The sequence below is a fragment of the Vulpes vulpes genome, chromosome 5 (assembly GCF_048418805.1).
Source record: "Vulpes vulpes isolate BD-2025 chromosome 5, VulVul3, whole genome shotgun sequence".
In the NCBI taxonomy this organism is placed as follows: domain Eukaryota; kingdom Metazoa; phylum Chordata; class Mammalia; order Carnivora; family Canidae; genus Vulpes; species Vulpes vulpes.
The window spans coordinates 61,782,928-61,806,104 of NC_132784.1; the positions used below are offsets into that span (position 1 = coordinate 61,782,928).

The 23,177-nt window shown below is 55.9% G+C and overlaps 3 protein-coding genes across 56 annotated transcripts in view; 2 read left to right on the plus strand and 1 right to left on the minus strand.

The window, feature by feature from the left end:
- The window catches only part of MYRF (myelin regulatory factor), a 33,923-nt gene extending 19,296 nt beyond the window's left edge, over window positions 1–14,627 (plus strand). For 5 of the 50 annotated variants that reach the window (XM_072760218.1, XM_072760193.1, XM_072760230.1 and 2 more), the window contains exons 8-27: window positions 1,235–1,430; window positions 2,620–2,696; window positions 2,800–2,910; window positions 3,309–3,399; window positions 3,800–4,000; window positions 4,276–4,387; window positions 4,828–4,937; window positions 5,561–5,721; window positions 5,794–5,866; window positions 6,142–6,230; window positions 6,554–6,622; window positions 7,053–7,133; window positions 7,297–7,382; window positions 7,485–7,676; window positions 7,924–8,175; window positions 9,596–9,683; window positions 9,898–9,972; window positions 10,337–10,442; window positions 11,930–12,004; window positions 12,168–14,627. In XM_072760218.1, the coding sequence (XP_072616319.1) occupies window positions 1,235–1,430; window positions 2,620–2,696; window positions 2,800–2,910; window positions 3,309–3,399; window positions 3,800–4,000; window positions 4,276–4,387; window positions 4,828–4,937; window positions 5,561–5,721; window positions 5,794–5,866; window positions 6,142–6,230; window positions 6,554–6,622; window positions 7,053–7,133; window positions 7,297–7,382; window positions 7,485–7,676; window positions 7,924–8,175; window positions 9,596–9,683; window positions 9,898–9,972; window positions 10,337–10,442; window positions 11,930–12,004; window positions 12,168–12,248 (2,326 nt within the window). In that variant the 3' untranslated portion in view covers window positions 12,249–14,627. Of the gene's footprint in view, window positions 1–1,234; window positions 1,431–2,619; window positions 2,697–2,799; window positions 2,911–3,308; window positions 3,400–3,799; window positions 4,001–4,275; window positions 4,388–4,827; window positions 4,938–5,560; window positions 5,722–5,793; window positions 5,867–6,141; window positions 6,231–6,553; window positions 6,623–7,052; window positions 7,134–7,293; window positions 7,383–7,484; window positions 7,677–7,923; window positions 8,176–9,580; window positions 9,684–9,897; window positions 9,973–10,336; window positions 10,443–11,929; window positions 12,005–12,138 lie in introns of all 50 variants that reach the window. The other 45 variants (XM_072760216.1, XM_072760192.1, XM_072760229.1 and 42 more) reach the window with 25 other exon arrangements.
- Window positions 14,628–15,133: 506 nt separating this feature from the next.
- Window positions 15,134–18,225, minus strand: TMEM258 (transmembrane protein 258). Its single transcript, XM_025987435.2, has 4 exons — window positions 18,117–18,225; window positions 16,522–16,631; window positions 15,838–15,974; window positions 15,134–15,242 (listed from the first exon to the last, which is right to left on the minus strand). The coding sequence occupies exons 1-3, from the start codon at window positions 18,117–18,119 to the stop codon at window positions 15,848–15,850; spliced, it is 240 nt and encodes a 79-aa protein (XP_025843220.1). The 5' UTR covers window positions 18,120–18,225; the 3' UTR covers window positions 15,134–15,242; window positions 15,838–15,847.
- On the plus strand, window positions 17,701–23,001 carry FEN1 (flap structure-specific endonuclease 1). Of its 5 annotated transcripts, none has more exons than XM_072760250.1 (2): window positions 17,701–17,881; window positions 21,081–23,001. In XM_072760250.1, the coding sequence occupies exon 2, from the start codon at window positions 21,102–21,104 to the stop codon at window positions 22,242–22,244; it is 1,143 nt and encodes a 380-aa protein (XP_072616351.1). In that variant the 5' UTR covers window positions 17,701–17,881; window positions 21,081–21,101; the 3' UTR covers window positions 22,245–23,001. The 5 variants fall into 5 exon arrangements, with proteins under 5 accessions (XP_072616351.1, XP_025843219.1, XP_072616350.1 ...); XM_025987434.2 differs by lacking the exon at window positions 17,701–17,881 and adding an exon at window positions 18,215–18,582; XM_072760249.1 differs by lacking the exon at window positions 17,701–17,881 and adding an exon at window positions 18,215–18,319.
- The last annotated feature ends 176 nt before the right edge of the window (window positions 23,002–23,177 follow it).

The window sequence follows — 23,177 nt, forward strand, 5'->3', positions numbered from 1 at the left end:
GGCCAAGAGCACTCTGGGACCACTCCCCTCACTCCCGCAGAAGTCCAGTGGGGCTGAGAGTGTGGCTCACTGATTCCCTTTGGACACTGCCAGGCCTGGACAGGGTGGCCTCCTGGAGGTGGGCTCCCCAGCTGTGTGGGATTCTTAGCCAGAAGCCCTCAGGGTTGGGGGGATCCGGCCTGCTGTAAGTTGCTGAAGGATCCCTTGAGGCCCTGCCAGGCCTGGGGGGAGGAGGTCTTCGGGGATCCCACCCTTATGGCCTGGTGAGGACCCCCCTGCTCTTACTACCATATTTTCGGGGTCAGCCCTGCCATCTCAGGCCCTAAGGCCAGGAAGCTGGCAGCTGAAACCCCGGTGTGGCCTGCATACTTCCTGGGTGGGTGTTCCCCTGGGGTGGGCAGGTGGGTGGAACCCCAGGCCTTCCTATATAGATGGTAGCCAGGCCCCAAAGCCTCTTCCCTCAAGTTTGGAGTCATTTTCTGTCCATCTTCCTGGGCATCAGGGGCACCGCTTGGCCTGGGGACCTGGGTGAGGATGGGCTAACAGTTGCCCTCTTTCCTGCCACCTAGAGGTCCCCTAAAGGAGCCATACTTGGAATACTTGCCCAGCAATAGATGGGTAAACTGAGACTGGGTCTGGGCTGCACAGAGTGCCCCTCTCCCCACCTGGGCAGATGGAGGAGTCAGAATGAGGACTCTGGGGGCTTGAGCAAGCCAGTGGACAGGGGCTGGGCCAGTGCAGAGCCGGCGCCTGGTTCCACCGTTTCCATGGCAACCAGCTGTCAGGCCAGTGAGGCTCTGCAGACACATCCCCTCTCACCCTCTCTCACCCCATCTCCCATGAGGAGCGGTCTTCAGGCAGCGTTCTGGGAAGGAGCCAAGTGTGAGGAGGGGCCATCAAGCCCCCTCCTCAGGAGCTCTCTCCCATCTGGTGGGGCCTCGGGGTTCTGGCCCTGATTCTCTCATCACCAGGGTGGGCTGCTCCAAGCTACACAGAGGAGAGAATATTGGCTGAAGAGTTTGCAGCCCTGAGCTCAGATCCTTCCGGGGACTCAGTTTCCATTTCTGAGAAGCAGTGGCGGTGCGGTGGGGGGGAGGGGGGGGGCAGCCTCATGAGTGGTTTGAGGATTGGGGATACCAAGAGAGGAAGTTGATTTGGAATGTAGGCATGTGGGAGGGACATTCCAGGCCGGGCTTTGGGGGGGCCTCCAGCGAGTACCCTCACCTGCCCCTAGGCCAATGCTCACTTACCGTGTGGACGCTGACAAGGGCTTCAACTTCTCGGTGGGCGACGACGCCTTCGTGTGCCAGAAGAAAAACCACTTCCAGGTGACAGTGTACATCGGGATGCTGGGTGAGCCCAAGTATGTCAAGACACCTGAAGGCCTCAAGCCTCTTGACTGCTTCTACCTGAAACTGCATGGAGTGAAGGCAGGTTTTGGGGCTCAGCAAGGAGGGGAGGGTGGGAGCCAGGAACGCCTGAGATTGAAAGACCTCCAGGCAAAGTGAGTGTACCTGCACCCGAACTGTCAGGCTCCTCATTCTCAGCCATGCTTCCTGATTCCTTCTCTACCTTGACCCCAAGTCTGTGCCCTCAGCTGAGACCCTGCCCTAAGCTGGCTGCTGCCTTAGTCCCCAGCCCCAGATGAACTCCCTGTCATCTTACCCCTCCCTCGGGGCTCCCCACTCAGGGAGTGGGGCTCCAGGGGCCCACTTGCCCTCACGTCATCATGCACCAGGCCTGGCTGTTCCTCTAGAGCATTGCCCACCCTGGCCCCTTCCCCTGTCTTCTCCTCTCTGGCTCTCCCCAGACCAGACCATAACCCCCACCTCATCTAAATGACCGCAGCAGCATCCACTTTGGCTGCAACTCATGTTCCCCCTGAGACACTGGTGGGCATGATACTAGCCATTCTTCCAAAGCACCTGGTGCCCTCCCAGCAAAGCCTTGACTTCTAAGCTTAGGCCACAAAGGCTTTTGGGACCTAGCCCTTCACTCCAGTCCCAGACCCGTTGTGGCCATTCACACAGCCCCTGCTTTCCTGAGGCAGCTCCCTCTCTCTGGGATGCCTTGAGAATGCCCATCCCTCCTCTCCTGGGAGACGATTCCTTGACCTTCCCATTCACTCTGCTACTGGCCTGGGTCCTTAGGGACACCTGCCCTGAGGCTCCTTCCCTGTGGAACCTCTAGCCCCACCCCAGGAGTGCTTGACTTGGAGCCCTTGAGCTTCCTGGGGGCAGGGCCAGGTGTGTTTCCTCCTGTGTGGCCTGGCACCTTGGCATGGCATGGAGAGGTTGAGGCGATGTGGGTGTGGGAGAGGGTCTGGGGGGTGTGTGGGTTTGGGTGGGAGTGGGTGTTCATGGAGGTCGGCTAGGGTTATGTGAGCGAAGGTGGAGGCATGTGGGGTGTGGACATGGGGGCCGTGTGTCTGTGGAATGCATGAGTGCGTGCACATGGAGGTGAGAGAGTGATGTGATGGTGCCCTCATGGAGGGGAGGGCCATGCCTCCGCCTCCTGGGGAGCTCTGGCTGGGCCAGGCCTGGACTGAGCGGCTAAAGGGAGACAGAACCAGGGAGGGACCCCGGCCCTGATGTATATCGGCCTCTGCTTCTCCCCCAGCTGGAGGCCCTGAACCAGTCCATCAACATTGAACAGTCGCAGTCTGACCGGAGCAAGCGGCCCTTTAATCCTGTCACGTGAGTATCTGACCCTCTAGGGGGTGGTGCCTGGAAGGGCTGGGGAGCACCCACAGTATCTGTGCCCTCCCTGCCTCCTGAGTCCCCTGCCGCTCTTCTGCAGGGTCAGTCTGCCCCCTGAGCAGGTCACGAAGGTGACCGTGGGGCGCTTGCACTTCAGCGAGACCACTGCCAACAACATGCGCAAGAAGGGCAAACCCAACCCTGACCAGAGGTGAGCAGGCTGGAGCCCTGCCCTGGCGGGCCCTCTTATTTCTGAGGAGGAGGGGCAGGAAGGCACCACCCCATGGGGCAGTGTCCCACAGACGGACCCATTTTATGCAAGAGACCTGAGACTCAGACCTAAGGCTAATGGATTTAAGGATGAGGAAGCAGAAGCCTGGCTCTGGAGGAACAGCTCAGTGGTTCCTTAGCTCTAGGCCCTGGGGAATCTCTGCCCCCTAGTGGAGACTCAGGTTCCTCCTCTGTAGGCTGAGGTGTTAATGCCCTTCGGCCCCTGGGATGCTGGAGCTGGAGCCAGGGCACTGTACATCAGACATGGGAAGGGGGACTGGCGGGCAGGGGCCAGTGGGGCAAGACCCCGGGGGGCCTCTAAACCCCTGTGCACCCCAGGTACTTCATGCTGGTGGTGGCCCTCCAGGCCCACGCACAGAACCAGAACTACACGCTGGCTGCCCAGATCTCAGAGCGCATCATCGTGAGGGTGAGGGCTCCCTCCTCCCAGGGGATCAAGAGTCGTCCCCAGCGTGGGGAGAAACAGCACGCAGGAAAAATACTGGGGTACTGGGGAGTCGGGAGCTCAAGTGCTGACCCTGGTAGGCACTAGCTGTGTGGCTTCGGGCAAGTTTCCACCCTCAGAGCCACAGTGTCTCCTTCACAAGAGTGGAGGTGGATAAGACCTGGATAGCCTTCTGCCATCCCACGAGTGACTTGAAAGGTGCCACAATGGGAGGGACAGGTTAAGTTGGGCGTGGTGGGATGAGACTTTCTGGCTGGAGCCGGAGGGGTGGCTGCAGGGTTTCCCCTTTTCCCAGGGCACTGCACGTCCCACCTCCCGTGGGACTGACCCAGCTCCCCACCCCACCCCCCCCCACTTGTCCTAGGCCTCCAACCCAGGCCAGTTTGAGAGTGACAGCGACGTGCTGTGGCAGCGGGCGCAGGTGCCTGACACCGTCTTCCACCATGGCCGCGTGGGCATCAACACGGACCGGCCTGATGAGGCGCTGGTGGTGCACGGCAACGTCAAGGTCATGGGCTCGCTCATGCACCCCTCGGATCTGCGGGCCAAGGAGCACGTGCAGGAGGTGGGGGCGGGCTGAGGGCGAAGGACAGGGCCGTGGGGCGGGGCGAGCCGAGTTACCCTCGGGAGGGGCCAGGGGCTGAGGTACTACGGGCCGAAGGACTTGGGGGAGGCAGGCAACTCTCGAATTCTCCATCCCTCCATCCCGGGACCCTGGTGTTGTAAGGACTCCGTGCCACTCTGCAGGGCCTGTGTTGTTGCCGCAGTCTTGAGCTCCAGGGCCCACTTCGGATGGGCCGGGAGGGGAGGGGTTCAATCTGGGCCCTGGGTCCCGTTCAGGTGGACACCACGGAGCAGCTGAAGAGGATCTCGCGCATGCGGCTGGTGCACTACAGATACAAGCCGGAGTTTGCAGCCACCGCAGGCATCGAGGCCACGGCGCCAGAGACAGGTAGGGACCGGCCTGCGCGGACTGGGGCTGGGGTCTGGGAACCCAGCCACCTTGGGGCTCAGTAACCGTGCCCCCTGGAAACCCCACTCCCAGGAGCCCCTCTCCTCAACTACTGGAACATCCTACCCTCTAGAAGTCCTGCCCCTCAGCCCTTGGAAAACGGGGCCTCCTCAGGTGCCCAGTAGCTCACCTCTTGACACTGGAAGTCCTGGCATCGCGGTCTTAGGTGAATCCTGCCTTTATCTCTGCCCACTTCCCCTGGATCCTTACTCCCAGGAATCCAGCCTTATGTCAGGCTGGGGAACCCCACAACCTGAGCCCGGACTGCAACCTTCTGAACACTTGTCCATGGGAACCCCCTGCTCCGGGGCTCCTTGGATCTCAAATCTCTAGCTCCCAGAATTTCGCCCTCCTCCAGTGGCTCCCCCACAACTCCGCAGGTGTCATCGCGCAGGAAGTGCAGGAGATCCTGCCTGAAGCCGTGAAGGACACTGGAGACATGGTCTTTGCCAATGGACAAACCGTAGAGAATTTCTTGGTGGTGAACAAGGTCTGTGGTGGGGAGGGCTGAGGGAGCCGACGGGCAGGGCGGGGGCCAGCGGGAGGGCATTCATCTCCCACTCAGAGACCAGGAACCCTGAGGTGCAGGGCGCGAGGCCGCCCAGCCTCCTCTCATACTGTGCCCAGAGCCCCAGCCTCACCCTCCAGGGAAGGGGGTGAGCACTCCATGGCTAGCAGGGGCCGTGGCAACACTATGGGTGTGTGCTCAGCAGGGAGAGCGAGCTCATGGGGTCTGGTTTTCTTCCCCTTCAAAAGGAGGCTGAAGATAATCACTGCCAAGTCCTTCTCAGGTGGCTGTCAGCTGAAACACCACTCATTGTGGGGACCAAGTGCTGTTTTGGCTGAATAGTTGGGAGCCAAAGCCTGAGACACCACTGTCGTCAGAGAGGCTGGGAGCCTCTGAGAGCCTGTGGTGTTCTGACAGGGTGGAAAGGGCTGGCCCAGTGGAGGTGGGGGTGCATTTTGGAGGCAGGCACAAGGGGTGGGGGAGCCCAGGCTGGCCAGGGCAGGGAGGCTTTGAGGGCCTCCACATGGCCATGGGTTATGGGGCTGCCATCCTGCCCTCCATCGCCCAGGCTCCTGGGGGCTGATGGCGCTCCTTGCCTGTGGCAGGAGCGCATCTTTATGGAGAATGTGGGTGCCGTGAAGGAGCTGTGCAAGCTGACGGACAACCTGGAGACGCGCATCGATGAGCTGGAGCGTTGGAGCCACAGGCTGGCCAAACTGCGGCGGCTGGACAGCCTCAAGTCCACCGGCAGCTCGGGCGCCTTCAGGTGGGGGCGTGGGCCAGGCAGGGCAAGACCCCCTTCCTAGAGGCTCCTCTGACCCTGGACTTCTTGCTGCAGCCATGCAGGGAGCCAGTTCAGCCGGGCGGGCAGTGTGCCCCACAAGAAGAGGCCCCCCAAGGTGGCCAGCAAGGTGAGGGCAGCATGGACGGGAGGCAGTTTGGACCGGGCCCTCCCTCTGCAGCCTCTCGGACTGCAAGAGCTCCTCTCTCTTCTCAGCTCTCTAGCTCTCTGGCCCCAGTTCCCCTTCCTCTCCCTCTGTGCTGCACACCCCCCACCCCCATCCCAACACCCATAGGAATGAGTAGACTGTAGCACCCCCACATCCAGCAGAGCCCAAGCCCGCCAAGTGACACCACAGGCTCCCTAAGCCTGAACCTTTTCTGCTTCTTCCCCCTCGATCCTCAGTCATCCTCTGTGGTCCCAGACCAGGCCTGCATCAACCAGCGCTTCCTACAGGGAACCATTATTGCCCTGGTAGTGGTCATGGCCTTCAGGTGATTTGTCCTCTCCCCGGGCTCCAGGGGTGGCCTGCGGGGGCGGGGGGGTTGGAGGGAGGTGAGCGGCCCTTGCCGTTGCCCTTGCCTGCCTGGAGGAAGAGGAAGCCGTGGCTGGGAGATCAAGCCCTGGCTGAGGTCTTGGGGGAGGTAGTGGCCACCCCCCTCTCTAGGGCCTGCCCCTGGGGCTGGGAAGACGCCTTTACAGGCATCATTCATTCGCAAGCCCATCCCCTGGAGCCAAGGCCTGCAGACCCTGCCCTAGAGAGCAGACTGGGACAGTGGCTGCAGCTCTAACAGTGGCCCTTTCTTGTGGCTCCCAGCGTGGTGTCCATGTCCACACTGTATGTGCTGAGCCTGCGCACCGAGGAGGACCTGGTAGAAACTGATGGGTATGTCCCTGGAGGCCTGGCTGCTGGCCAAGCTGCCAGGACAGGTGGGGCTTTGGTGGGCCACCCAGGGGCAGAGTTGCTATGGAAGCTGTTTCTTCCCATGGGGACCGCACCTCAGGCTCTCAGCCTGCTGGGGCCTGCAGGGGTGGGTGGGGAGGTCTCCCTGGAGGAGAGGCGACCAGTTCCCCGTCCCTGCCCAAACCAGTGTTTCTCTGTGGTCTACTCTGCTCCTTGAGGTAGCTGGGCCTCTGACAGTCTGGGGCATCTGAGGGGCACAGACTGGGATGGGGGTTGGAAGGTAAGGAGGACCAGGGTGGGACCCTGGGCTGTTTGCCCACTGTCACCTCAGCTCTGGGGCTACCTCTGACTGTGTCTTTTCTCTCCTCCCCTGCACTTGTCTCCCCTCCTCTTCTTCTCTGCTGCCCCTTAGCTCTTTTGCCGTGTCCACTTCCTGCCTTCTGGCCCTGCTCCGGCCCCAGCTCGCTGGGGGGAGTGAGGCCCTGTGCCCATGGTATGTGTCTGGAACAAGTCCCCTCCCTCCTACCTCTGGCTCCTGACTCTTTTCCACCATCCTTGTCCACCTCTTCCTGTCCCTCCTGTTCCTCCGGGACTCCCAGGCCTCCCTGTTGAGGCTCTTGCAGTCGCTCTGAGCTCAGCCCACCCTTCCCCAGCAGGTTAAGCCAGAGCTTTGGGACCACTCAGCTCCGACAGTCCCCTGTGACCACCGGGCTGCCAGGCACACAGCCCTCTTTGCTGCTGGGTGCGTGTAGCACTGGGTTTGGAGGGTGGGGACGGGGGAGAGGTGGCCATGTTCTAGGTGGGGGCCCAGCTGCCCAGCTCACATAGCCTCTGGCTTCCTCAGTTACCACTGGCCTGACCCGCTCAGCCCCAGGTCCGGTCGTCCCCACCTTGGACCTGTGCTCCAGCCACCCCTGCCCGGTTGTCTGCTGCTCGTTGTCTACCCCCAGCCTGACCACTGCCCCTAGTCTTGGCCCCAGCTTTAACCCTGGCCGTGGCCTCAACCCCAGTCCCAGTCCCTCCGGCAACCGCTCAGGTATGGCTACCTCGGGTCCAGGGTTTGGGTTGAGGGGGTTTTATGTGAGTCCAGAGAAAGGCCCTAAAGACTCATTAGAGGGAGTGTATCCAGAGCCCAGAATGAGGCTCTGGAGAGAGATTGGTGGGTCTCCCAGAAGGGACGAAGAGACAGATGCAGGTCACCCAGAGTCTGTGAAGTCCTAGAGAAAGCTGGACCAGAGGCAGCCGGTTCCCTCTTCTCAGCCTATCCCTCATTCTGTCCATAGGCCCCAGCCAGATGGCCCTGCTGCCAGTCACAAACATCAAAGCCAAATCCTGGAGCCTATCAGCCAATGGCATTGGCCACTCCAAGCATCCAAAGAGCTCAGAGCCTCTGGCCAGCCCTGCAGTCCCCTTCTCTGGAGGGCAGGGCAAAGCCAAGAACAGCCCCAGCCTTAGTCTCCATGGTCGGACCCGCCGAGGGGCCTCCCAGCCTGGCCTGAGCCCTGCTCAGCCAACTCAGGCCCGGGGCCAGCCAGGTACTTGCCCTCCCCACCCTCCATCTTCTCAGCCCAGCCACCTGAAGGCCTGGTGCAGGACTGCCAGTCCACAGACATTTGCTGGGTGTTACCGAGTACCACCAGTCGGGCCAGGAACCTTATGTAGATCACCTCATTCAATCCTCACACACATCCCCGTAGTTCAGATGGGGAAGCGGAGACAGATCATGTGGCCTGTCAGCAGCAGAACCACAGACTGACCAAGTCTGCCTGATGCCAAGGCCACAGAAAAAGCCAGGGGCCTTCCAGGCTTCAGCCAGGTGGCTCTGCTCTGGGTATTGGGCCTCCTTATCAGCTTTCATTTGATGGGTTTTGTGGCTTAAAGAAAAAAAAAAAAAAAAAAGGTTTAGAAACTGTGACTTGCTAAGATTGAAGTTCAGAGTGATGGCGAAACCCCACAGGTTAGCTGCTCACCAGCCAGCCTTTTCTGTTCCGTGGCTGACTCCCTACAGGGTACTGGGGTGATGAAGACAGGTATGCCCTGACCCCGGATTTCATGCTCAGAGACATGAAAACAGTCATGTAGTAGAGTGACGGGGCTCTGAGGGGACATGTAGGGCTGGGGGGCGGGGGCACTTCATCCAGGCTGAGGTGGGGAGGTGATCAGGGAAGGTCTCCCTGGAGGAGGTGACATTGGAGCTGAGTCCCTGAAGGACCACAGGAGTTTGCCTGGAAGGGAAATGAGATGGGTACCTTCTGGTATCTGTTCATGAACCTGCAGGCATGCTGGGTCCTGCAGGGGTCCTTGGGTACCTGGGTTAGTCCTCATAGAGCTGAAAACATACCAGGTCTAGCAGATGTTTGGTGACCCCAGCTTCCCCTTCCTAGTGGGATGGTCAGGCAGCAGCCAGATGACCAAGAAAGCCTGTCTCCCCCACCCATCATGTCGCACTTCAGTCCTACCAGTTGGTGCGGGGGTTCATCCACATAGGCCACAGCCTTCACAAGTAGTGTGCTGGTAGGTGTTTAACAGTTGGCTCTTCGGAAAAAAAGCCCTGATTGGTGGCGAATATTCCTACTATGGCTGACTTCAAGCAACCAGCTTGATGCCACTGAACTGAATGTAGAAATGTGTGTAGTCAGAAACATGGTTCTGCTAGCGGGCTCCTATACGCCCCTGGCAAAGGATATGGAAGACCCATCCCTGCTCCTCGTGTTCAGGTTATATCAAGGAGGCAGATCTCAGGCTCATGGGAAGTGGCTCTTTGTAGTGCTGCTAGGGAAGATGGTGCTGTGACCTTGGGCATTGTGGGGGGACTGGAAAAGAATAACCTGGAACTTATCTATACTAAGGTGTGAGTGACTGAATGCAAGCCTGGCGAGGAAAGGCATGATAGTTTCTCATTTGTATCTTGCCTTGTCACCCTCTGCCCCACCCCAACAGTCTCTCTCCTTGCAGACCCAGTGCCCTCCCTGACCTCCATCCAGGTGCTGGAGACTTTGATGCCCATCACTTCCCAGTACTGCGCTCCAGGAGATGCCTGCAGGTAGGCTTGGCTCCCTCCTGTTGCCCCAAGGATAGATTCCCTCAAGTGATATGAGCCCAGGCAGTACAGGTGCCCAGATGTCGTCCCCCTCTCCCCACAAGGGGGGGGGGCAGCCCCTTTCCATGGGCTCTGGTACAGATCAGGGGCTGGGGAGTCCAGGCAGGGGGCCTCAGCAGGGTAGCCTTGGAATAAGGAGCCAGGTTTGCCCTTTCAGGCCTGGAAACTTCACCTACCACATCCCTGTCAGCAGCAGCACCCCACTGCACCTCAGCCTGACTCTGCAGATGAAGTGAGTGCCAGCATGGGGAGTGAGGAGACACAGGGGTCACAGCAACTTGGGGAAGGGATCCGAGGAGGGAAGCTAACTTACCGCCTGCTCTGTGCTTGACTGGCTGTGTGACCCTGGCGGTCTCTGGGCTTCAGCTCCTCATCTGTAAACTGTTGTTGCCTCACAGGGGTGTGAAGACCATGTGGAAACGGTGGACAGGGAAGGGCTGTCTAAGGCCTGACTAGTAGGCATTATTTTCAGGCTGTGTGAGGATTCGTGGCATGTGTCAGCGGGGCAGGGGAGGTGGCATGGAGGGCTGGCTGGGAGTGAGGTGGGGTTGAGGAACTCAGAACCCCATTTCCCCGCTAACTGGGCCTTCCCCCAGCTCTTCGTTTCCCGTGTCTGTGGTGCTGTGCAGCCTGACGTCAAAGGAGGAGCCGTGTGAGGAGGGGGGCTTCCCCCAGAGCCTGCACACCTACCAAGACACCCAGGTAGGAGGCAACTGGGAAGCTGCAGGCCAGCCAAGCCCCAGAGCTTCATCTCCCCTGGTCCAGCTGAGCCCCCAGACAGGGGAAGGGAAGGAGCCAGGAGTCAGAGCGCCACACAAGGGGCACTTTAAGTCTTGGGGTGGGGGCACACATGCACTGCTCACTGTGGAGCATCTCCTGGCCCTGTCCTTGCCCTGTCCCGTCCCTGCCCTGACACAGCCCCTGGGAAGAAAACAGTTCTGCCAGGACTAATCTGGGATGGATGCAGTGTGGGGGTGGGGAGGGCATTCTAGGGGTCCTTGGCAGGGACAGCTAGCCTTGTCTGTCCTCAGGGTCAGAACAGCCACCCCCAAAGTCATGTTTAAGACAAAACCTGAAGCATGATTTGGGGTCAGCTGGAAGAAGAAGAGAAGGCTGTGTCTCAGGAGAATAGCATGTGCAGAGGTCTGGAGGCCAGGGAATGTGTGGCCTTCTGGCAGAGCTGTGGCAAAAGGCTAGGAGTCTGGAAACAGGAAGGAGGCTGGTCCTGAAGCTCAGACTGGGCAGCGGCCTGGTTCAGTCTGCCATTTTGGGAGATCCCTCAGGCTGCCCTGTGGAGGCCTGCCTCTTATTCTGAGAACGAAATGACCAAGACCCTTTCCTTTCCAGCTCCTCACTGGCCATGTGACCCCCGCGTGACCCCAAATTGTGACTCTCAGCACAAGTGAAGGGAATCTTTTCTCACCAACTCATGTTTATTCAACAAAAATGTATTTGGGGCCATGTCCCTGGCCCTGTGCTGGGCCTAGCCTTGGGGAGTCAGTGGGGGGCGGATCCTGGCCTTGCCCTGAAGAATGTATTCTCTGGCTGGGGAGAAAAGAGGTGCAGAAAGTAATTTGAGTAGAGGAAAGTGGGTGAGAAGCTCAAAAGAAGCTCAGGCAGAGAAGAGAGCACCCAGAAGTAGAGGGAGAGCCTAGGCAGCCGCTCACAGGATGTGGAGTTCAGGCCCGAATCCATGAATCCATGTCTGGGGAGGCCAAGCCAGAGCCTCAGCTAGGACACAGGCAAGCTGTCTGAAGCAGGGCCTTAGGCTCCTCGGTAAGGGACAGAGCAGGACAGACCTGTGTCCATCCCAGCTCTGCCACAGATGCTGGTGCTGTGTGACTTTAAGCTTCCTCATCTATAAGCAGCATCACTTTGTTGGGTTGTAGTGGGGATGGGATTAAAGAAATACTCTTGATGTGCCTGGAGCATAAAGGGAGGGAAGGCGGCAAGGGACAAGGCAGGGACCAGGGGAGGGCCGCTATGGTACTGGCACAGAGTCTGCGAAAAGTGGGGCTGCCATTGCCTCCCCAAGCAGAATGTGCTCCCTTCCTTCTCTCTTCTCAGCTCTGACTTGACCCTTCCTAAAACTTGCCTTAGAGCCCAGGGCTGCAGTGACTGTGGTGAAGGATGTTGGTTGGGATAGGGGTAGGGGCTGTCTTCACCCTTCTCTTCCCTTCTCTCTCCAGGGCACTTCCCATCAGTGGCCAATAACTATCCTGTCTTTCCGAGAATTCACCTACCACTTCCGGGTGGCACTGCTGGTGAGTCCAGGCACCTGCATCTCAAGCGTGGGGCTTGGGGAAAGGATATGGGGGTTCAGAGAGCACACGGCAAGACTTGGGGCACAGTGTGAGGTGCTGTGTGTGTGTGGGGTGTTCTTGTCCTGTACCCCCAGAGCCACCTCCCGCTGCCCTCCCCCACCAGGATCAGGCCAACTGCAGTGCAGAGGCCCCTATCCGGCCAGCCACAGACTACTACTTCCATTTCTACCGGCTGTGTGACTGAGCTGCCTTCTCCAAGGTGGCAGCATTCTGGGGCCTGGAGCCCTGGGCGCCCCTTCCACACTGGATGCAGTGGTGTTATACTGGAGCCTGCCACCCGCCAGCTCTCTGCTGTTCACTGGCACTCCCTGGGAGACTGAACTGGGCTTGGCCCTCCCCCACGACTGGTCAAACTGGAAGTCCTCACACTGGAGTTGCTGTTCCTGCTGGCTGCCCCTCACATACCACAGAGGAAGCCAGAGAGACCTGGGGCCAGGACAGGACTGATATGTATCAATCTGCATATTGTGGTTGGAAGGCTGGCTTCAGGTCCGTGGCTGAAGCCTGTGACCATCCAGAGCCTATCCTCCCACTCTCCCCTTTTCAGACTGCGAGCCATCCCTCTTTTGAAATGGAGACCTGTTGCCTTTGGTTAACAGCTGGGGACTTGGCTGGATCCCTACAAGACTTGGCTGCATCCATGAGTCACTGGAGAGTATGCAGCCCTCACCTTCGAGGCTGCTCCCTGGGGGGTGGCGAGGTGGTCGACTTCTTAGGGTTTGACTGTTACGCTGGACTTGGAACTTTTAAGCTTTAAGTGTGACCCAGGAAGTTTCTTCTCCCTGGGAGGGCTGGAAAGACTGATCATGTGCCTTATGTACTTAGTGCCTGGCTGGACCGGTGGGGGCGCTAGCGCACCAGGTAAGCCTTGAACCTGGAGTGTCCAGGAAGGGAAGTTCCTGGTGAGCCCCCAGATGGGTGTTGTGGCCCCCTGGCCCAGGCTCCTGGCAGCTGCCAGAGCTTGCAGGTGGTATCAGTGACCTATCATTTTCTCTGAGCAGAGGAGCGGGAATCCCTGCAAGGCAGCAGGCTGGCCTTGGCTGGTGCGTGGAAAAAATAGCTTTTGCTGTAATTAATGGAGTAGTTACTGAAATGCACTTAAGCCAGAGCAGGAGTGGAAAGATGGAGATGGAAAGCCCAGAGAAGTGCAGAGCCCTGGGGAGACACAAAGACAGGGCCCTGGCTCTGATCCATCCCAGGGAGGCTGGAGACATCCCTCCCCCTCCCGGCCACTAAGACTCTGGCTTCTCCCTCCTCTTGTCTGCTGGTAACCGTGTCTCCCCCAGTCAAGGGCTCCTGTGCTCGGCTCCACAAGCCATGCTTGGCAGCAGGCTCGGTCCCCCTCTCCCGTCCCAGAGGTGGAGCAGTGGGCTTGTGTCACTGAAGTCTTAACTCGAGTGCTAATGTTAGCCTGGAGCGTTCTAAGGCCGCATCCAGGCTCACGGAAGGAGTACAGAAGTCTTTTAGCCGTGTCTACATGGGCTCAGAAAGGGGAACAGGAATTGCCATCCCTGCCCCGTGGTATTCTGCCTTTGGGAACCAGGCCTTCCCCTTCCCCAACATCTCGTTTTCAGCTTTGAATGGGAGGCCCTTCTGTGGGGAACTGAGATTTGAAGAAACCTGTGAGGTGTGCGCCCCCTTCTGCTATGGGTCTCAAAGCACTTATCCTCAGAGGAACTGGGGGTTAGGGCTACCCTGCCTCCCAATTCTCTTCCCAGTGTGGCTCCACTCCCTCATCCTGACATAGGAATTATGTGGCTCCCGACACCGTGCAGGGGGCCAGGCCTTACTTATGACTACTCTGTTCTCTCTCCCCCCTCACAGGGGTGGGGGAACCCTTCCAAAACGCCTTAAAACTGCTGAGCCCCACCTTTCGTAATAGGATTCTGGGGCTTCCTCAGTGAGGGTGCCTGTCCTTGGACTGTGGCCCCTCCGTCCTTAACTGGAAAGTGACCCTCCACTGCCCCCTGGAGCCCTTCTGGAAACAGCATAGCCCCAATCTGGTGAGCAGCTGGCTGTTTCTATGCCTGAGGAGGGATCCTCAGTGCAAGGATTGGGGCCAGGCTGGGCTCCAAGCTGCTTGAGCAGGGGGTCAACCTTGGACCAAAGTAAAAGGGCTACAGGGAAGAGGAGCGGGGTCACCTGCTTGGGGCTGACAGCTGCCCCGCTGGCACTGGTAAGTGGGTGTCTTGGCTCCATTCCCTATGTGGGGTCTAGCAGCCATTCCTTCCTCCCTCTCTCCCCTCTGGCATTTACTCCTGTAGCCACTGGGCTCATCTCCCCAAAGCTTCAAGCTGTACATAGGGCCTTTCAGGCACAAGTCCCTCTGCCTGTATTATACCCTCCCCCGATAAAAGCCTGCATGTGCATAGAGCACCCCTCCCTCCCAGTTAACTCCCAGTTCCTGTCTCTGAGTGCTGACTCCTATTTATCATGTACCAGCTCTGACTCTGGAGTGGGCAGAGGGAAGCAGCCCTGGGCCTGCTTTTTCCTGTCCCTGTTCTTTTCTTCTGAAGTAAATATACGTATATAAATAAATGTAAAAATATGGCTTTGTATCTGACCTTGCCTCCTCATCTCTTCTTGAGAGTATTGTGGGTAGGAGATGGGAGTTGCCTGTAGGGCTCAGACCAACTGGCCAGATGGATGCCTTGTATTCCATTACCCTTCTTGGCTTCATGCTCAGCTTGGGAACAGGACTCAGCATCCCCCTCCCTTAGCCATATCCCATGGACCTACCGCTGCCCCACCAGGATCAGAGTAGCCACCCGAGGGTAAATCTCCTTTAGAGACAAGCTGAGCCTTGTGAAGGTCCCCAGCACACAGAAGGGTGGCTACATTTAGAGAATGGGATTGGCCCAAGGCAGACGCAATTGATGCGGATTCCCAAAGAAGTCTGCTCTAAAAAACAACAGAAGAGGATAGGCCTGACCCCCTTCCTATCCACAGAGTTTTCGATTCCAAAGACAGGAACCCCTCCCATACCCGACTCACTCCACACAGGTCCAGCAGCAGGAACCATCCTGAAAGGCCACCCCACTCCTGCGGAATGGGCATAAGACAGGCCAGGACGGTCACACATCTGCCTTTATTGGGAGCAGCAGGTGGGACACTTCCAGCAATAGTAAAAAAATTAATTTACAAAAGCAGGAGTTCAGTGAAGCCACCTTGTTGGAACCTGAAAGAGGAGAGGGGTATCAAAATGAGACCAATGACCCTTCTTTCCACCTCCTTTTCTCACCAAACCCTGTGCTCCCGGCGCTAGGGCTAATGGGCATGTACTCTGAAGCTGAGCCACCAAAGCCGATTCTCAGTGACCTGTTTAGTGGATTATCTGCACCAAGGGTTTGGGTTTTTTTTTTAATCACTTAGTCAAGATTTCTATTAATGCCTGAAAACATTCAAACTAACCACAATAGTACTCCTTGCAGCAAGCTGTAAGTCCCAGATTCTGACTCCCTTCTAACCCATTCCCAGCAGCCTTGCCGATCAATGGTGTATGATGTGTAAGAATGCAAATGGCTCACTTGGGAAGCCTGTGCCCATGGCCCTGTGAAGTGTATCCCAAAGCCAACTCAAGGCCCTGGGCAACATGCAGAACTTAGAATAAGATGAGGTCACAGATCCCCATTAGGGACAAGCCAAGAGGCACACACATCTGGTGTCCCTATCCACTCTGCTGGGTCTGTCACCAAAGTGTCACACAGGCCTGAGGACCCCGCCAACACGGATATGGGAAAGTTCTCTGGTGCCCACCCTGTCACAGCTCTTACCCTTGGGAGCTCATACGTAGATGCCAACCCAGAGCAGCAGGAAGAGGACTCCAAAGCCCATGAAGAGTGAGGCCACCAAGGAGATGAGGAGCTCTTTGTAGATATCCCGAGTGTACTTGGTGGAGGTGACCTCATAACTGGCAGGGTGATTAAGGAGAAGCAAAGGGATGGACTGCATAGGACAGGAAGCTGCCCAGTGCAGCTCTAGGAAAAAGGTATGGGCTGAGGGCTTTCTAGAAGGCTTGCCTGGCTCAGTGTAGCCAGGAAGAGGGACCTGAGAGACAACTTGTAATTCTGTTGCTTCATACCAGCTCTCAACCACCGTGAAAAAAATCAGGTCCGGAGGGGTTAGGTCACTTGCCCCAGGTCACATAGCCAGTGTGGACTGACACTAGCCCTCGGATTTCCCACTGCCTGAGCACACCCTTCTCTTACCACTTTCCCGATTTCAGATCCCCTATCCCCCACCTCCAGTCCAGCCAAGCCTTCTGTCACCATCCTGGGAATCTGAAGAGCAAATTGAGTTCACCTGAGTTTGGGAAATCAGGCCACCACCTGACCTTGAACCTCAGCAGCTTTCCTTCAACTCCTTCCCTTCCCTTTACCCCCACACCAGCGCAAAACTGGCAGGGTGGTTTCCCACTTCACTAATTCAGGCCCACTGGCTGCTCAGTAAAAGGATACACGAAGAACCAGGCGGTAAAGAACATGCCAATTGCCAATAGCACCACGGTCAGATGGGGGAAGACAGCAGGGTTCACTGGGCTGGTGTATCTGCTCATGGCCTCGAGCTCCTAAGGGAGGGTATGAGATCAGAGCTATCAAAGAATCCCAAGACTTCAACCTGGGAATGGGGAATGTGAGGTCATCAAGGAGCCTCCTCCTGCTAGGACTGTTATAGGTCTGTTTCAGCCTGGGAAATATGGAAGTCCCTCGGAACCAACGTCAAGCAATCCCATTTGGAAATGACAACAATGACATCTTAAAACTAAGGTGATACTTTGCTTTTTCAATATGAGACAAGAAGGGCAGCTGAGGGTCAGATGCTGACACAGAAGGTGATCGATTAGCTATCAACCAGTGGTTCCTAACATTTTTTGAGACCACTGAAGACTATTAAAAAACATGTGAGAAAAGGAATGGACTCTGCCCAGGGTAAACCAGAAGCAAGAAGTTTGTCTCTCATTTTAGGAGCTGTATGGACCCTTGTCTGTGGACACCAAGCTCAGAATCCTGCTGTAATTCCGAGCCTGGGCCAGGACCCAACCTCAACTGCTACATCTGCATTCTTCACCCTCTGCTATTATGGAATCTCAGGATCTATCGGCAAAAGACTTCAGTTAATAATCTGGCTCTACTGAGTAACATGCATCTCAGTAAAGTGGTCATAATAACAGCACTCATAGGGCTGATGTATGATTTAAGAAAGATGACCAATGTCAAAGTGTCAAAGCATCTAGCTCACTTCCTGGCATAGAGTAGTTGCTCAAAAGGTGTTTGTTTCCTTATGAGATAATGCTTGTGAAGGAGGGCTGTAAACGTAAAGTTCTGTACAAATGTTAACTTCCATTGTCACTCACCAGCCAATGCTCCTAAAATCCAGAACATAACAACTCTAGAGAAATAAACTGACCCCATTGTCCTAAGAGACACTGGAATTCAATTCAGTAAACATTTATGCCTCCCTAAACATGATAAAGACAATCGCTGCCATTTACTGGGCCTCCAGTTGCAGGCCCCGTGTTTGGCACTGGGGAATACAAAGATGAATAGACATCGTCCCAGAGCTAGAGGCACGTCAGATGCTGGTCACTCGGAGGCGTGGCAGATAACAAAGAAGTCCATGGCCTGCGGCAAGAAGTCTGTACAGAGGTTGTGGGAGCTCCCAGGGGAGAGCGGCCAAGTGCCTGGGAGAGCTGGCCGTGCTTCACCAAGAAGGCGACATCTGCCCTGGGCCTTGTAGGATGAGTACGAGTTCAGCAAGAGGAAGAACCTTCCAAACAGATATAAGAGCTTAATCACAGCTAACAGATAAAAGCTCAAGGTACTAAAATGCACCCCACACGGCTCACCCTTAAAAGTCGCGAGCTCGAAACCTCAGCCTAACGAGTCCATGGCAAGGGGCTTCCCTTCCCGCCCCTCAGCCTGAGCCGGAAGATACAGGAGCCTCCCGCTATCTGGATCTCGGCCGTTTGAGGCCTTTGCGAGAGAAACGGAATGTGGGACGGGCCCCGAGGGGTCCTCACAGCCCCGTCCGGGACGCCCCTCTACTCTCTCACCATCTCGCCAGGTGTAGGGTCATCCACCGCTCCGCCACCGGAATAACACGTCGTCAGGAGCAGGCGCTCCGTGCAGCCGGAAGAGGAAGTGCACCCACGCGAGTGGCATTGTGGGATCTGTAGTCCTGTGGGTAGCCTCGGGCGTAGCGGGGACTAGTGCCTGTGGGCGCCTGATGTAGAGCTGGGGCAAGCGATGGAGAACGGTAGGGTAGATCCCCTGAGAGGGTTCATTCGCCCCGGCGGGACTGTTTGCCACAAGGGGAACTGGCCGAGGGGTCGGGGCGTGCACTACACTTCCCAGGAGGCTATGCGCGGCGGCGGGTCACGTGACGGGAGCGCGGGCTTTGGAAGGCGGCGGAGCGGGACTGGGTCTGCGGCGGAGTTGAGGCAGGTGAGGGCCTGAGCGCTGTCCTGGGCGGCACCGGACTGAGCAGTAGCTGTGGAGGCCTCGCGCCGCAAAGGCCAGGTGAGGCCCCATGGGCAGCGCCTCCGAGGGCGGCGGGTCCGCCTCGCGCTGGGTGCTGTGGGGGACCGTCCGTCGCGCGCGGGGCGGAGGCCAGAGCGCGGGCTCGCCACCCTCCCGCTGTGCGACTTGGGTCGCTCGCTTAACTTCTGAGCCTCTTGCTTCACTTGTGGAAGGAGGGAAATAGCTTCCACTTCATGGGGCCGTTGTGTATTTTGACCGAGACTCTGGACGAGGAACATTTTGGAGACTTCAGTGGCTTAGACCCCTTTCCCGCCTCCCAGTGTTGGAGGCGAGCCGGCCAGCAGGTACGGACCCCTCGGGACGCCTTCTAGCAGAACAGCCAGCCTGAAGCTAGACCCAGGGGATCGAATGTATGGATCCGAGCACCCAGGGTATGGCAGGAGTTAGAGGATGGCGGGAGGAAGGGCACGGCTGAGCAACGGTGAGAAAGGGCAGGTCTTATCCCATCCTTTGTGTTGGCCCCCAGACTGTGAAGGTAGGTTGGGAAGCAGAGCCCGGGAGATCTCGATGCCGGGTTGAGGTGTTTGGACTTAGGCAGAAGGGGGTATGTAGCAAGGTCACTTATGCTTTAGAAAGAGCCCTTTGAAAAGTGGGAGCAACGAAAAGATCTAGTGTAATATTTCTTGGGAGTATTGGACACATAACACCAATGGGCACGCGATGACTTTACGTGGCACCCGAAAAATCCTTTTTATTTTTATTTATTTATTTTTTTTCAAAATCCTTTTGAATAGTTATACGTTTAACGCATTAAAATGTAACTGATACAGCACAGACATACTGCTTGAGTTCTCTTTTTCAACTTACCTTCGTTTTGTTTTTTTTTAAGATTTTATTTATTTATTCATGAGAGACACAGAAGAGAGAGGCAGAGATGTAGGCAGAGGGAGAAGCAGGCTCCAGGCAAGAAGCCTGATGTGGGACTCAATCCTGAGACCGCAGAATCACACCCTGAGCCAAAGGCAGGTGCTCAACCGCTGAGCCACCCAGGTGTCCCTTACTTTCGTTTTTAAAACCACGGTGTCCATTTAAAAAAAAATATTAGGTGAATGAAAGTACAGGTTTTACATGGAAATGGCAAGAAATTGTGAGGGTGATTTGGGTGTGACTGAATTTCGGGAAACACTACCCTAGGAAATAATTTGTCTAGGGGCCTGAACCACAGAAGTGCAGTACGGGACTCAGCCACTACAGCTTGCCGGGTTCCTAGATTGGGACCTAGGGTCTAGTAGGAGCCATGAGTTCACATTTCAGACTTAGTGGTGGAGAGAAAATACAAAGGGAAAGCCTTAAAACTCCTAGCAACACCATAGTAGAAGTAGAAACCAATCACCGTGTTGAGGAGATACTGAAGGGAGCTTGTGAGAAAGCCACATAACTCCTGTCCAGATATGATGTTCTTTGCCAGTCCTCCTTCAAGGCTACTCTGTGAGTCGGGGTTCTCCAGAGGAATAGTAAGATATAGGATGTGGACATATATAAGGAGATTTATCTTAAGGAAGTGGCTCAGGTAATTGTAGAGGTTGGCAAGGTTGAAGATGATCAGGCAGGACCTCAGGCTAGAAACTCATGCAAGAGTTGATGCTGCAGTCTTCAGGCCTAATTTCTTTGGGAAATCTCAGCTTTTGCTCCCAAGGCCTTACAGCTGAGTGAATGAGGCCCAGCTGTATAATGAAGGATGATCTCCTTTGCTTAAAGTCAACTGATGATAGATGTCCCAAAATACCATCACAGCAACAACTGGATTAGTGTTTTGAGTAAATAACTACATGCCTTAGCCTAGCCTAGTTGAGACATAAAACTGTCACAGCTGTGAAGTGGCAGGGAGCCAGAGGCATTAGTTGGGGATGTTCAATGACTGGCAGAAAGGTACAGAGGAGGAATGTATGAGTTGTCAGCAAATTGGCAAGTAGATACTCGTATTTATTTTACTATTGTGCACATTCAGCCTTGTATCATGGTTGCTTTTGTGCTTGAGTTGTCATCTTTGTTCAGCCAGTACTTGCTTGTTCTTCAGGGCTTGGTTCTGTCATTATGATCCCTGGGCGCCTCAGGCCGGGCTGGGCACCCTCCTCTGGACCTGCAGTGTCCTTGATGCCCAAGCCAGTGGTAGCCCTTACTGCACACTAGCCCTGTTGCTGCCTTAGCCACGAAACCATGAGTCTCTTGACATCAGTAGTATCTTATTCCTCTTAACACCCAGTTCTCCCCACCGCCCCCCCATACTCAGGAAGCCTTAGTATTAATTGAGTTACCCTAGCAAGGGCTTCCTTGCTAGACTATAAGTATTTTTGCGGAAGGTGACCTTGTCTCATTCATCTTTTCATCTTCTGCGGTCCCAAATTGGCATCCTTTTTGTCGTACTCAAGTTTGTTCAGTTGAAGGCATGAAGTTGTTGAGATGGCACCAGTTATAACCCTTGATCCTTTGCAACCTTTAAGCGCCTCCCCCTCTTACTTTACTCCTTTCTTTTTTAGCTGCCCCTCCTCTGTATTGCTATGGGAATTCAAGGCCTGGCGAAACTGATTGCTGATGTGGCCCCCAGTGCCATCCGGGAGAATGACATCAAGAGCTACTTTGGCCGCAAGGTGGCTATTGATGCCTCTATGAGCATTTATCAGTTCCTGATTGCTGTTCGCCAGGGTGGGGATGTGCTGCAGAATGAGGAGGGTGAGACTACCAGTCACCTGATGGGCATGTTCTACCGCACCATCCGCATGATGGAGAATGGCATTAAGCCCGTGTATGTCTTTGATGGCAAGCCACCACAGCTCAAGTCAGGTGAGCTGGCCAAACGCAGTGAGCGGCGGGCTGAGGCAGAGAAGCAGCTGCAGCAGGCTCAGGCTGCTGGGGCCGAGGAGGAGGTGGAAAAGTTTACTAAGAGGCTGGTGAAGGTCACCAAGCAACACAACGATGAGTGCAAGCACCTACTGAGCCTCATGGGTATCCCCTACCTTGATGCGCCCAGTGAGGCTGAGGCTAGCTGTGCTGCCCTAGTGAAGGCTGGCAAAGTCTATGCTGCGGCCACTGAGGACATGGATTGCCTGACCTTTGGCAGCCCTGTGCTGATGCGGCACCTGACTGCCAGTGAGGCCAAGAAGCTGCCCATCCAGGAATTCCACCTGAACCGGATTCTGCAGGAGCTGGGCCTGAACCAGGAGCAATTTGTAGATCTGTGCATCCTGCTGGGCAGTGACTACTGTGAGAGCATTCGGGGCATTGGGCCCAAGCGGGCTGTGGACCTCATCCAGAAGCACAAGAGCATTGAGGAGATTGTGCGTCGACTTGACCCCAACAAGTACCCTGTGCCAGAAAATTGGCTCCACAAGGAGGCCCAGCAGCTCTTCCTGGAGCCCGAGGTGCTTGACCCAGAGTCTGTGGAGCTGAAGTGGAGTGAGCCCAATGAAGAGGAGCTTGTCAAGTTCATGTGTGGGGAAAAGCAGTTCTCGGAGGAGCGAATCCGCAGTGGGGTCAGGCGGCTGAGCAAGAGCCGCCAAGGCAGCACCCAGGGCCGCCTGGATGATTTCTTCAAGGTGACTGGCTCTCTCTCTTCAGCTAAGCGCAAGGAGCCAGAGCCCAAGGGATCTGCTAAGAAGAAGGCAAAGACTGGGGTAGCGGGGAAGTTCAAAAGGGGAAAATAAAGGAGTTTCCCCTCATACTTCCTTGACCCCAGAGTATCTGCCTTATGGTACCCTCAAGAGCTAGCACTAGAGAAACCTCTGGGGGCAAGGAGGGATTGCATTGCTTCTCTAACTCTACCCATTTCAGTAGTGCTGAAAAGTAGTTCTTTTCCCTTTTGTACTTGATTTTACAACAGGAACGCTACAGAGCAACTTTGTTTTCTTCCTTTTTAGCTCAGGAAAGCATGTCAGGCTCAAAACACCTCTCAGGCAATTTAACGGACACTGAATCTATTGTTAAATAAAAGTGATAGCAACAAGTTTTGAAGAGGGAGTGGGAGATAAATGGTAGAGACAGCAGACTGGACAAAAAAATGGTTTCTTGGCTGGCCGACTGGCAGATGGGAGGGGGTGTTGGAACCAGAATGTACTTCTTTCTGGCTCAGCCTTGATCCACCCCATAGGACAGCCATCAAAGACCCAGTCTTTGCCAGATGAGGGGAGCTGCTGAGAGCTAAGACGGGTAGAACGAGCTGGCGTCCCTGGAGTTGGCAACAAGGGTCTAATTACTGGCTGTGTGTCCTGTGGTGGGCAGAAACTTGAACTTGCTCTGTAACTTGAGTCTTCACAATGGTTACTTAAACATAAAAGACGGCGAAATTCTAGTGTCCTCTCTGAGGCAGTCAGCTGAGTTGAGACTTTGAGATTAAGATGCTGTTTTCATGTGCTGTTTTGTTTTAAAGGTATGAGAAAAGAGTCAATAAAACTGTAAAAGTAACCAGCATGTCATATTCTCTGAGAACATTTGAAAACATCCCAAGTGCCTCCAGGCTTCATTCAGGTGATATGTAATGTTCTTTCCACACTGAAGAGAACACCCTGGAATTGTAGTTACAAGAGGTTTGAGAGTGGCCACAAGATGGCGCCACACTCCATAGACTGGCCAAAGCAGCT